General features: G+C 56.5%; 1 protein-coding gene across 3 annotated transcripts in view; it reads right to left on the reverse strand.

Moving 5' to 3' along the window:
• Positions 1 to 828: 828 nt before the first annotated feature.
• The window catches only part of MLC1 (modulator of VRAC current 1), a 17,759-nt gene continuing 6,074 nt past the window's right edge, over positions 829 to 12,513 (reverse strand). For all 3 annotated transcript variants that reach the window (XM_019668537.1, XM_019668534.1, XM_019668536.1), the window contains exons 6-12: positions 10,695 to 10,793; positions 10,216 to 10,287; positions 8,880 to 8,996; positions 7,639 to 7,695; positions 7,056 to 7,178; positions 4,211 to 4,363; positions 829 to 2,848 (exon numbers count right to left, since the gene is read on the reverse strand). In XM_019668537.1, coding sequence (XP_019524082.1) covers positions 2,774 to 2,848; positions 4,211 to 4,363; positions 7,056 to 7,178; positions 7,639 to 7,695; positions 8,880 to 8,996; positions 10,216 to 10,287; positions 10,695 to 10,793 — 696 coding nt within the window. In that variant the 3' untranslated portion in view covers positions 829 to 2,773. The remainder of the gene's footprint in view (positions 2,849 to 4,210; positions 4,364 to 7,055; positions 7,179 to 7,638; positions 7,696 to 8,879; positions 8,997 to 10,215; positions 10,288 to 10,694; positions 10,794 to 12,513) is intronic.

Consider the following 12,513-nt stretch of genomic DNA (forward strand, 5'->3'; position numbering starts at 1 on the left):
CGCGGGGTCCGGGACGCCGGGTCCCGCGGGCCATAGTGTCCTCGGGGAGCAGGGCCGGCGAGCGGCCTCGCCTCCCCCACCCGGGGTCACACAGACTGGCCCCGGCAGTCAGCCCCCCCGAAGTCATAAAGACCTGAGGGTCACAACCGGCCCCCGCCCCCCAGGGAATAGCCCGGGACAGGCCCCGCCCGCCTGGCGCAGCCTTCTCGCCCGCATGGTGGGACCCTCGAGACCCTCACCCCCAGCGTCTCCAGCAGAGACGCCCCGGGCCCCCCGCGGCCGGGCTTAGGGGAGCGCACAGCCCCCCAGGTGGAGATGAGGTGTCGCCTCGCGGGCTGGGGACGATCGGGTTGCCGGGGAAGCTCCCGGGTCCCGCAGACGAATCCAGAGCCGCCTTGGCGTCCCAGGCCCCCGGGTGTCCTGCCCGCACACGGGGTCCCTGCCACCCAGACATCCCACCCGCCAGGCCGAGGCTCAACCTCTCTGTCTGGCATCTCTGTGCGGGGAGCCGGGAGCGGGAAAGACGCACTCACCCCACCAGTGCCTTGCTCGCTAAATTTCGGAAACCTGGATGTCATCTTTATTTGGTTTAAAATCATCTTTATTTTGTATATAATTTTCCAAGCTAACCCCAAAGTGAGGCTCTGCCCCTGCTTTGAGGCATAGAAGACCCAGTGCCTCCTTCATGCCCCTTTGGGTTCTCACCTGCAGACTGGCCTCGGGTCACCTGCCGCATAAATGAATCCAAAGGTGGCCCCCACCTCCATGCTACACTTTACCTCTCAACCTTTTCAGAACTGGGACCCCAACATCAAACAGGCATCGGGCCACATTTGCATGTTAGCATTTATTGTTCAGGCAGTATTAACTATATCAAAGAAAAATGTAAGTTGACAGAATTACAAAGTTTTTAAACCCCATTTGTCTGGACTTTACAAGCTCTCCGAGATAAGGAAGCACCAGCCAGTAGTCAGGCCCTGGGTGCCACCACTTACGGCTCTGACTCAGACCTTCAGGAGCCCCCAAAAGAGGTCGGCATCACCTGTGCTGTCCCGGTGGCTCCTCTCCCCAGCTCAGGAGCAGACCCCACCTGCCCCACCCCCTGACCCCTGGAGCCGCAGGAAGGGGAGGTGGCCAGGCTGCAGCTGGGTGGGGTCTGACTGTGTGCAGGTGAGAGTCACCTGGCAGCGCTCACGCTTACTTGGGAACCAGCCTGGTCCTCCCCGGTCCTCGCCTTGCCTTCCAAGGACAGCAGGAGGCGGTCAGAGCAGCAGCTCTGGAGAACACTTCCTTAGCTGACACTGTGCGCCCTCCCAGGTGTCTTACTGCACTCCTCCTGTTTGAGTGCAAATGACCCAACCTGTCATGTCGCTGGCAGCTCGTCACTCGTGCTCAAGAGTGAGACAGCAAGAGGACCTTCGGACCCCCCTCACCAGCCCGCGGGGTCTAACTGATGTACCTGCACTAAGTAAAGCGGATGTCAGCCTCTTCCAGCACAAGGCTGCTTACTACCGCCTTACACTGGGAGACAAGGGACAGAGACACTCCGAGGTGTAGCCCTGGCCTGGAAACAGCACCCAGGACACTCACATCCCCACTGGAGAAGGTGCTCCCAGCTCACTGGTGCCCACGTCAGTGGGGAGATCCTAGCAGTTCCAGAAGATTCCAGGTGTACTCAAGGGACGGAGATGACACACAAACTAATTCTTGGCCATGGTGTCAATCAAAGAGAATGTTATTCTTACATTTGGGAGTGACAGGCGCAGGAGGTCAGGGAGGATGGAGACAAACTACTTGTTAGGAGAGGGCGAGGGCTGGAAAACGCCCAGCGAGGACCCACGAGGAGTCCAGGGTGGTCTGTGTGTAGGCAGTGGGAGTGGTCTGGCCTGAGGGAGCTCAGCCTCGCCCATGTCACCCTGTCCCCGAGGCCATGGAGACACAGAAATGTGGCCCAGGCAGCTTTCAAAGCCTGGGACGTGTCCCCACCCCAAAGAACACTCAGCCGGCACAGTAGACGGGGTCCATGTTTGTGTGGTGGTTCACAGGGGCTGAGAGGCTGAGAATGACACGTGACAAGTACAAATAAGCCGCCAGACATGGGCCAGCACCCCTGAGCAGGCAGGGTCCCCTCACAATGGCTGGGGTAAGAAAAGGAGAGGGCAGGCGCACAGCCCGTGGGCACTGGCGACAGACGCAGTGGGTGGGGCTGCCCTGTGCCCACACTCCCTGTCTGGAGGCAGAGCAGAGCCCTGGGCTGTGCTCTTGTCAAGGAGACAGTACTTGGCGGGGGCTCTGTTTGGCACATGTCAGAAGGGAAACGCCGAAATGGGTAAGAGCCATGCCGGCTATGCCAGGGTGTACACTGTCTGCACACAGTAGGTGCTCAACAAATCAGGTGGGACAGTCAGGTGATGTGCAGGAGAGGCAGACACGGTGGCAGGTCACAGAGAGGACAGGAAAGCTGCCTGCACACCAGCCCCTGCATGAGCCCTTTCTCTCCAGCCCGTGTGCGCTCAGGCCACCCTGGGAGCCCTGAACTGACTGGCAACATGCAGGAGGTGGTCAGCCTTTGCCTGCTTCAAACTAAACCACCACAGGAAGTGCCCGCCCTCGCAAACTAAGCTACCACAGGAAGTGGCAACTCCACCTCGCCGCCCGCCCGGCAAACGGGGAAGGGGTTAGTACAACAGTAGGCGGTGCCAGCACACGCGTGTCTGCCGTTCCACATGCAGGGGGAAGGCGAGCCCTGCGCCGTGGCCTCCCTGTCCCGCTGTCACTGGGCCATCTGCACCACCACGGCTCTCCATGCTTTCTCCTTGTCAAACTCCTTCAGGGGGCTTCTGGCCACCTGTGACCAAGACAGGTAAAGCGTCATTTCTCCTGGGCCACCATGTGTGGGAGGGCAGGAGGCGGGAGGCGGGCCCTGCTAAGGTGAGAGCCCTTCTCCACCTGTGAAGGGCAGGGGAGAAAAGACCCCGGGCCCCTGCCCCTCACTCTGTCAGGACCGGAGCCTGGGCTGGGGGTGAACTCTCCCTGCAGCTCACATGTGGCTCTGGATGGGGAGCTGTGGGCCAGCAACCTGCACTGATACACTCCACAGTGCAGGAATAAAGGGGGGCTGTGAGCTCTTCCTGGGAGCAGGGGATGGTGCGCCCACAGAGAAGGGGCCTGGACTGGCCAGGGTCGGTGCAAAGTCACCGGCAGGGGTCTGACGCCCAGGAACCAGAACGCTCACGGCAGTGGTCACCAGTGACCTCCAGAAACAGGGAGGGCAGCTGCCGGGCTGGCCCTGAGCCCCTGGAACCTGGGGGTGTAGGACTTCACTGACCCTATGCCCTGGTGTCCCGACACAGAAGCAGGTCCATCGCATGGATGGCCTGGGGACAAAGCCGCCCCCATAGGGCACTGACCACTACCAGGTAACAGTGACAAGGAAGTGGTAGGTGTGATGGAGGAAACAGCGCTGGACAGGATGGAGAAGGTCAGGTCGCTGAGGATGGGACTGCCAGCAGGACTCCGTCCCCCAGTGGTGGCAGGGGCAGCCTGGCAGGGGCACAGGGCCGGGCGCAGCCAGGACGCGGGTGGTATGCAGAGCGCAAGACGTTGAAACTGTGAGGGGCCCGAGTGGAGGCCAGGTGGGAGGAGTGTCCACTCCACCCCAGGCAGCCTTTGGGGGCCCTGTACTCCCGAGGCCAATGGGCAGGTGTGCCCAGTGAACACACCGCTGGATGGGAAGCTCACGGGGAGGAGATGCCAACCCAGCCTTGCCTGTTGTGGGGGGAGACAGGCTGGACGGGGCAGGGTGCGGTCCAGGCAGCTGTGAGCCTGGTGAGCCTGCCAGCCAGAGATCGCGAGGCCACCCCTTCTGCAGGGGCTTGGGGGGCACTCCTCCCCACAGAGAGGGAGCAGCAGGTGAGCCCTGTGTGACCCATGCAAATCCTTGCAATGTTCTCATCTGTGTTGTAAGAGTAAACCTGGAGGCATTTGGTTCTTAGTACTTTTCCAGAAACGGATGTGTGTTTGTTTGCCTAGCTGGCTCTAAGAAAGTATTACATAGTTTACTTCTTTAAGACTTTTCTGTGGTGTTTTAAACATACAAAGTAGCACAACAGGTCTTGAAAGAACTCAGCCAGGGCGGATGTCACATTGCACGGGGCCCTGGGAGGGCGGCCCCATCAGGGCAGGGAGGTCCCCTGAAGAAGCCACTCACCTGCCCCGCCGGGCGCTCCTGCAGGCCCATCTGCGCAGCGTCCCAGGACGCGCCCACCTTGAAGCTCACGCACTGGATGACGGTGCCCGTGTGCAGGCTCGCCTGCAGCAGCAGCTCCAACAGCAGGAGCAGCAGGAGCACGTCGTAGGAGTGCTGGCGGCAGAAACGAGCGTGAGAGGCCACCCGCCTCCCCTCCTGGCTCTCTGTCCCTCCCCCCTACCCCACGCCACTGAGAGAGCCCCCGCCAGCAGAGGACACAATGCAGCCAGTTCCCGTGCCCACAGCCCAGGATGCAGCAGCTGTGAGGAGGTCCGTGCAGCAGCCCCTGGCCCCCCACGCTGGCTGGGCACCAGCTGTGCTGTGACTGCAGTAACCTGAATAGTAGCCGTTCTCAGCGGCTGAGCAAGGAGGAAATCAGTCCTGCTCTGAGTTGTTCCGGGTCTAACAGATAGGCACAAAATGGCCCATGGGCCACCAGCCTGGTGGACTGCGCTCGCTGCTCATGGTCACGTGTCCCATGCCCCCCGACAACCACCTCGTCAGCAAGGGAGCCGGGAAAAGTACCAGGCCACGCCAATAGTGCCTGTCTGGGGCAGCAGGGACCGGCCATGTGCAGGCAGGAAACACGCTCCCGACACTGGTGGAGTCTGCTCTGGAGGAAAAAGAGGGACGGTCCCAGGCGGCGTGACACCGGAGCCATCAACAGATTTGTGTGGAGCTCAGGCTGGAGGGTCGAGCATTGGCTGCCGGACATGAGGCTGAGGGGTGCCCTGGACCAGAGGGAGTGACGTGGCTGGGGAGATGGCAGGAGGTGCCCTGGGCAAACTGGGTGGGGGCCAGAGGACACGGAGCGCTCTGCACTTGGCCCACAGGAAGCCCGGTGGCTGCACAGGCGTCCACGAAGCACCCGACCTTCCCACGCTGCACGACAGCCTCCAGCCTCAAATACAGAGCAACTCACTCAACGTTAACATAAGAAAGACCTCGGTGTCCTCACAGCGTCACTGTCAAAAACAAAGAATGAGCAACTCTCTTCAAGTGAATGTGTAAAATTAGCCGTGAGTCCAATAAAAAACACAGTGGTTCCCCCATCTGTGGTTCCACTTCCCACAGTTCCAGTTACCTACGGTCAACTGCAGTCAGAAATATTAAGGAAAATTCCAGAAATAAACAATTCCCAAGTTTTAAATTGCACTGTGTTCTGAGCAGCATGATGACATCTTACACCATCCCGCTGGGGACATGGCTTGTCCCTCTGTCCAGCACTCCCCGCCTCGGTTATCAAATCACTGTCACAGTGTAGCGGTACTTGTTCAAGTCACCCTTGTTTTACTTCATAAGGGCCCCAAAGCACCAGAGCAGTGATGCTGGCCACTCAGATACGCCCGAGAGAAGCCGGAGAGAGCTTCTGTTACATGAAAAGCTGAAAGTTCTCGACTCAGTAGGGAAAGAAAAATATCATAGGCCAAAGTTGACAAGATCTACAGTTAGAAGGAATCTAATATCCGTGCCCCTCACACATGCGTGCCTGCTCACGCGGGAGGGACGTGCTGCCCCTCACGCTCACTTGGAAGCCAGAGTGGAGACCTGAGCATTACTTTTGTCTCACTCTCTGACGTAAGAACCACCCAGGCCAGAACCCACCATTAATGCTAAGCCACAGGTGAAGGTGCTAGGACAACAAGTCCACGTGGTACCCAGGCTGACATCTGGGTCACTTTCTCCCTGTGAGAGGGGACGCGTGCCTACTTGAGGATCAGTGTGGAAGCCATTGCCGAACTGGGCAGAACTGTGACACCACCTGCTCCTGAATTCACTCCCGTGGATGCCACAGGAAACAGGTCCACAGGTATGACCATCTCCCGGACAACTGGCCCGGATTCCAAGAAGTCAGTGCATGGGGGAGAGTGGGGACCGCTCTGTGACTTTCGGCCAAATGCCATCGTGAGCCTGGGCAGGGCTCAGCCCCAGCACATTCTTGGGACGATTCATGGAAAGCGAATGTGAACTGGACAGCAGGGAGGTCGCAGGGTAACTTGAGCACCTCAGGTGTGACCATGAGGCTGTGGGCATGAAGGACCCGGTCCTTAATTGCAGAAATGCCAACGTATTTAAGGATGAGGGGTCTGGCTGTCGAGCGTCTGTACTCGCTGTGCACGCCTGTGTGGGTGTGCACTCCACCCACCTGTCAGCATAAACATGCGCGTGTAAGCCACACAGAGGCCACTGCGGAATCTCTGTGTTCACTGCACTGGACTTCCAATGCTTCGGTAGGTCAGGATCTCTCAGGATAAACATTTGGGGCAAATACCATCCACCCTGGAAACAACGCTGGGTTCCTGAGGAACAAACCTCGCGATGTGGCCGCCACGCGGGGACAGGACAGGAGGTTATGGGGACTCCAGAGTCCTAGTGACGGCTGTGCCCATGCACAAGAGGCTCTCAGTCCTCGGGTGTGTCTGTAAACCTAATGTGACTCCAATACAAAGTCCTACAGGACCTCCCGCGACCATTGCTGAATGGCTGATTCTAAACTGTGATGGCTGTGGAATCGCTGAAAGACTCAAGATTACTGTGAGGACAGCTATCCGGATAGGCTGCAGGGCTGTGCTGACACCAGGGGGATGGCCCAACGTGACAGAAACAGCTGCAGCCTGAGTGGACAGCGGCTGAGAGAAGAGCTGGACCCACAGGACAGCAGGACAGAGCAGGCGTCAGAGAACCGGGCAGACCCCTGACTGTCCACACGGTCACACTGCAAAGCCACGTGTCCCGGGGCCTCCCCTCAGGCACGCACAGTGCAAGGGGCACCCAGCTCACTCAGCCCACGGAAAGGAGCGCGTACCTTGATGGCTGGCGGGTAAGCTTCAAACATCTCCATGACTCTCAGCACACTGAACGTCAGGTAGCCGGCGGCCGTGAACAGCAGCGGGGACGTGAGGCTGCAGATGGCAATCAGCACCTCCACCTGGGTGTGGTGAGGGGGATACGAGGGCGTCGCGGTGGCCTGAGGGCCCAGCTCCACACCCACTGGCGTCTGTGACCCCGTGCGCCCACTCGGCGTGTGCCACCTGCTGAAGCATCTGCACCAGGACTGCCCACGGACCCCAGCATACTGCGTGCCACACTGTGTCCCAATTTATATGCCATTCTCCACTCCGGTGAAGAAATGACACTTAGGAATTGCTGGCCTCCTGCCCTCCCCGTGCTGAGTCATAGCAGTTGCATCAAAAGTGAGAGTCTGTTTGTTCCCAAACAGTCCAGCCCTCGGACAACCACAGGTCCGTCTTCCAGCCACCCCGCCCACAGCCCTGCAGCCTGGCTCCTGGTGCGGCAGGGGCCTCGTCACGTGGCAGTGTAGAAGGGACGAGCCAGGCCCTGGCACCACTCAGCGGGTCACTGATACCCTGGGGCCGAGCTTCACCTACCAGACACTTGCTGGGACACTCTGCTGTCACGTGACTGGCAATGGCGCTTGGAAAACACTAAGAAAAAGAAAAAAGAAAAACTTCAGAGGTGACAGTCCAAGAAGTTAGATTCCAAGCGTGTGCCCTCCCCTGTGATGGGAGCTACCCTTGTCACCAGGAGGGCCGGGGCAGGTGGCCAGGGAAGCAGGCTGGCTTCTCTGAGGCTTCCTGTGCTCTCTGTTCCTCAAATGCAACTCAGCTCAATTTGTAACCCTGCAGAGAAGCTGCAAGAACCACCCTGGGGGCGCCTGACAACTCTGGGATCACCCACGTGCTGGGGGCGCCTGAGAACCCTGCAATCACCTGCTGCTGATACTTTGCCACATATGCTGACGGGGGACACCACCTAGCACACTTGTGCGTGCGTGTGCTGACAGGGCACTCTCCTGAGCCATCACAACTCAGCACCACACGGGGGAAATTGGACACGACCCAACAGCAGCGTCGCAGGAACGTGCCACGTTCAGACTCCCAGCTGTCCCAACAACGTCCCACTCACAGCCGTTTTTTATGCTGGTTCAGGGTCCAATCAGTGACCACACTTTGCATTCTGGGGAGACCTCGGCTGATCCTCAGCCAGTTGCCTTCATGGTACAAACGGCTCTGAAGTGTACAGTGGCCAGCTGCACATGGCCTCGCCGTGGGTCGTCGGCTGTTTCTTTGTGGTCAGCCCCAGCGGCCCCAGGAGACACCGCCCCCTGGGACGCAGGGCCCCAGCCGCCATGCTGGCTTTGAGCACTCTGACCACGTGTTAAGCACTTGCCACGTGCATGCTAGGTGTGCGCTAAGCATTTATGTGGGAGTATTTAATGTAAAATAATAATATACAGTAAATATATTTGGTGAAATATGCATTATGTTATCAAACAATATAAGTATCATCTATTATAAAACTATGTAAAGTAAAAGTAAGTATTTTTCAGGAGAAAATAACACAAAAACTATCAAATAACAATAGCAGTTAAAATAACATCAGTGAACACACTGACTCATTTAACCAGTGACTTCCAAACTCGCCTGACGACGGCACCACCAGCGCCCACTTTCCCACCCTCTCCTCTCCCACCTGCTTTCCTGCCTGAGTGTCACCAAAACTGAGCTCAAATCGCAGCCACGTCAGGCTTGTAAGTGCAAAGGGCTGCAGCCGGCAGCAGTGTGGCCTGGCCGACCCGACGGACAAGGGCCACCCAGGATGGACTCACGGCCACTAAAATCCAGAAGAACGTCACGGAGAGGTGCGGGCCCGAGACAGTGTCATCCATGTTCAGAGCGATGACTCCACCCAGGACGGCAGAGACGCCAGCAATCACCTCGATGACCTGCGGGGGGTGGGCAGTGGAGGTGGCGTCACCAGGGGACATGGGACAGGCTCCCCAGAGACCCCAGAACACGAGTGTCAGCAGGGTGGGGAGGGCAAAGGAGCGACCATGTTGAAAGGTTGAGGGTGACCTCCAAAGGAATACTGAAAATGCATGATTTTCGAGCTAAAATTAGCAGGAAAGGAAGGAAGGAGCCCTCACCTCTTCACAGGAGGGCAGGCAAGGTGGGAAAAGACGTCAAACAGAAAACCAAGGACGGCAAAAATGAACATAAATGTGCCATAGTCACTCTTGAGGTGAACGGGCTCAATTCAAAAGGCCACGGAGAGAACAAGAGATGAAGTAGAAAATAAAATACAGTTACATGTTGTTTATAAAGATGGATCAAAATATAAAGACAAGAGAAGGTGAAAGTAAAAAGGGAAAAGAAACACCAGGCAAATGTTAACCAGAGATCGTTGATGTACTTAAATCAAAGCCATCAATACAGATTTTACGGCAAAAACCGTTACTAAAGATAGAGTTGCTATGTGATGATGAGAGAAAAAAAAGAGAGATTCACCGGGAAGCAATGCTAAACTTGTATGTAAATAAAAACGCAGGCTCAAAAAATCTACAGACTTTCAAAGAGAAAATGATGATGCCAATTCAGAGTGGGAGGTTAACAGCTTTCAGTTATAGAACAAGCAGACCGAAAAAACAAAAACAAAAATGACTGGAAGCTCAAGTAAAAAGAGACAGTGGCTGCATAATTTATCCTTCAGGGCACTCCTCAGAGTGGAAGGGGACATGCTTTCGAACGGCTCAGGGACAGCAGGTGTCCATCAGGACAGCGTGTGTTACCTCGTAAGGACCTATAGATCGCCTGTATGGAACCCGGTCTGCACCGAACCCGGTCTGCACCGAACCTGGGTCTATACCTAACCTATCTCAATATCTAACCTATGTTAACATTTAATCTATATCAACATCAATACCCATGTCTAGCTATACAAACCTGTGCCCCTAAAAGCTTAAGAATATACTGGTACCTTCTAAGACAAGGGATTTTGTCACCAACAACGGTACTGGAGCTGTATTACTAACAGAACGTAAGACGTGCACAGTCTGTGCAGCCATGTCCTGCTCATCATGAGAAATAAGTGTGGTGGTTTAATCCAGCCTAAGCTATCCTCCCCCAAATAAAACAAAATGAGAAAGAAAAGGGACGTTTTCTTACTGAGTAGGACTTCAGGACCCGAGCAGGAAATGTCACTTCGTACAAAGTGTTGGTGCTGTCAGAGATGGAACCCTAAAAAGGAATGACACACGGCTCGCCGGAGTGCACCCAGGGGCCCTCAGCGCAGGCCATCACCTGGGACCTTCTGAGCCAAGAGCAGCTGGAAGCCACTAGTGACCCAGGTTTGGGAGCAGCAGCTCAACGCGGGCTTCCTCCTTGCTTGTGAGAATGTGTTTATGTGCGGTGGCACTTCCACAGACTGGGTCTCTGTGACACTGCTGGGGGTGGGCGTGGTCACAGCCTCACGATAGACGAGGCCCTGCTGCACCTTCCAAGGCCACCAGCCTCCAAGAGACCCAGAGAGCGGGGCCTGCCCAGCCCACCACAGACAGGTGGCGTTCCCGTTCTCGGGGGGCTGCCCTGCAAGGGGGTGGCATGACCCCCACCCTCCGTGCAACATCCTCTCAGAGCAGACCTACCCTCTGCTTGCAAGACGCCTCGCTGGACCGTGCGGAGACGATCACCATGGCCGCCGTGAGCAGCTCCAGCAGCAGCAGCAGGATCAGGTTGAAATTGATCTGCCGAAGGAGAACACGTGTCTGAAAGCCGGCTTTCCGCACTTTTATCCCGTAACCGTGGCGGACCCACGCAGGGACTCAGACGCCAGCTCCCAGCTCTGGGTCACGTCTTCTGTCCAGGCCCGGGGCACCTCACAGCACACCACCCCTCTCACAGTCCTCTTATTTTTAAACCACTCTTAGCTGGAGGGCTGGGCTTGGCCCTCAGGCTGTGGTCTGGCAGCCCCTGCTCTAAACCTTACTTGGTGGTTTCCCCGCCTGAGTATTTACACCTAAAGAGAGGAAAACCTGTTTACACTGAAACCTGTGCACGTTTATAGCGGCTCTATGCATAATTGGCAAAAACTGAAGACACTGGGGGGCTTTGGGGGACACATTCCATATCCTGATTGTGGGCAGTTACCTGAATCTACATCTCTGCTCATATTCATAGGGCTACAGACTAAAAATTGCCAATTTAACAGTGCAAACCAGCCAGTCCAGAGCCGTCCCCTTGGTGGGGCTCCTACCCATGGCCACTCCCCTGCCCTCCCCGCCACCAGGTACCCGACAACTAGGGGCAGCACCTGTGCCGGGACCTGCGACATCATTCACACAGCCCATCCTCTGCCTGCCCGCCCTGCCTCGTGCACCTTCCTGAGGAAGCCACAGCAGAGGCCGCTGTGCCCGCTTTCCCTGGTGGCCTCTGCCTCCTGACCCCCTGCTTTGGGGGTCTTCAAATATTTCAAACAAAAAAATTTAAATCAATAGCATCTTTCTGAAAACAGCATCAATCTGAAAATATAATTTAAAAAATAAGACACCATTCATACTAGTAACAAAATCTGTAAATTACCTAGGGAGTATTAGACAATTATCTGAATAAACAGAGATAGCCTATGCTCTCAGATGGGTGACTTAGCATAATAGAGGGGCGATTCTCACAACATTTTCTATAAACTTAAAGTAACCACAATGAAGTCCCAGCTGCGTTTTCGGAGGAACACACTAAGTTTATTCTAAGACATGTTTAAGATAAGAGGTCAGCCTTGGAGAAGAGCCAAGTGGCCGGACGTCCTCTCACGAGACAGAAGATGTACCACTAGGCCATCCTGCCGGAAGTGTGCTGCCGGTACCACAGGAGCAGCAGAGAGCCGTCTGCGCGGGAGTTTAACACACTCGTGAAAGTGAGTGCCGCCACCTCGGTTACAGGTGAGCCCAGGATGTGAAGGCGACCAGGTGAGGGGGGCTCAGACGCATTAGCGACTAGAAGCTGTGACCAAAGTCACCTGACTGGAAAATGTAAAAATGATGGTGCCACATGCAGAAAAGGCAGTGAAGGGTGGGCCAAGCTGCATTTTCGGTTACGTTGAATCCAGGGGGGACTTGTGCATTCCTTGGTGTGTCCACCTTGGCACCAACGTGGGAGGGAGGGTCAGAGGCGAGCCACCCAGCTCCATCCCTAAGAACGTCGTGACACAGTGCCCTCTGTGGAACTGGGCAGTGCTAACGGAGACAGCGAGGTGGGCACGTCCTTATGTGCCGGAGGAAAAGCAGGGAGCAGGCAGCCCGACCGCCAAGCACCATTTGGGGAAAGCAAAGTAAAGCCAACCCAGACGACCAGACCAGCTGTGGGGGGGCTGGGGGCCCTCAGAGGACTCAGCTCAGAGCAGGCAGGAGAGGGGGGCGAGCCGCCCACTTTGTGGTTCTGTCTCACCGTGTGTGTGTGTGTGTGTGTGTG

The sequence above is a fragment of the Hipposideros armiger genome, unplaced genomic scaffold (genome assembly GCF_001890085.2).
Source record: "Hipposideros armiger isolate ML-2016 unplaced genomic scaffold, ASM189008v1 scaffold_530, whole genome shotgun sequence".
Lineage (NCBI taxonomy): Eukaryota > Metazoa > Chordata > Mammalia > Chiroptera > Hipposideridae > Hipposideros > Hipposideros armiger.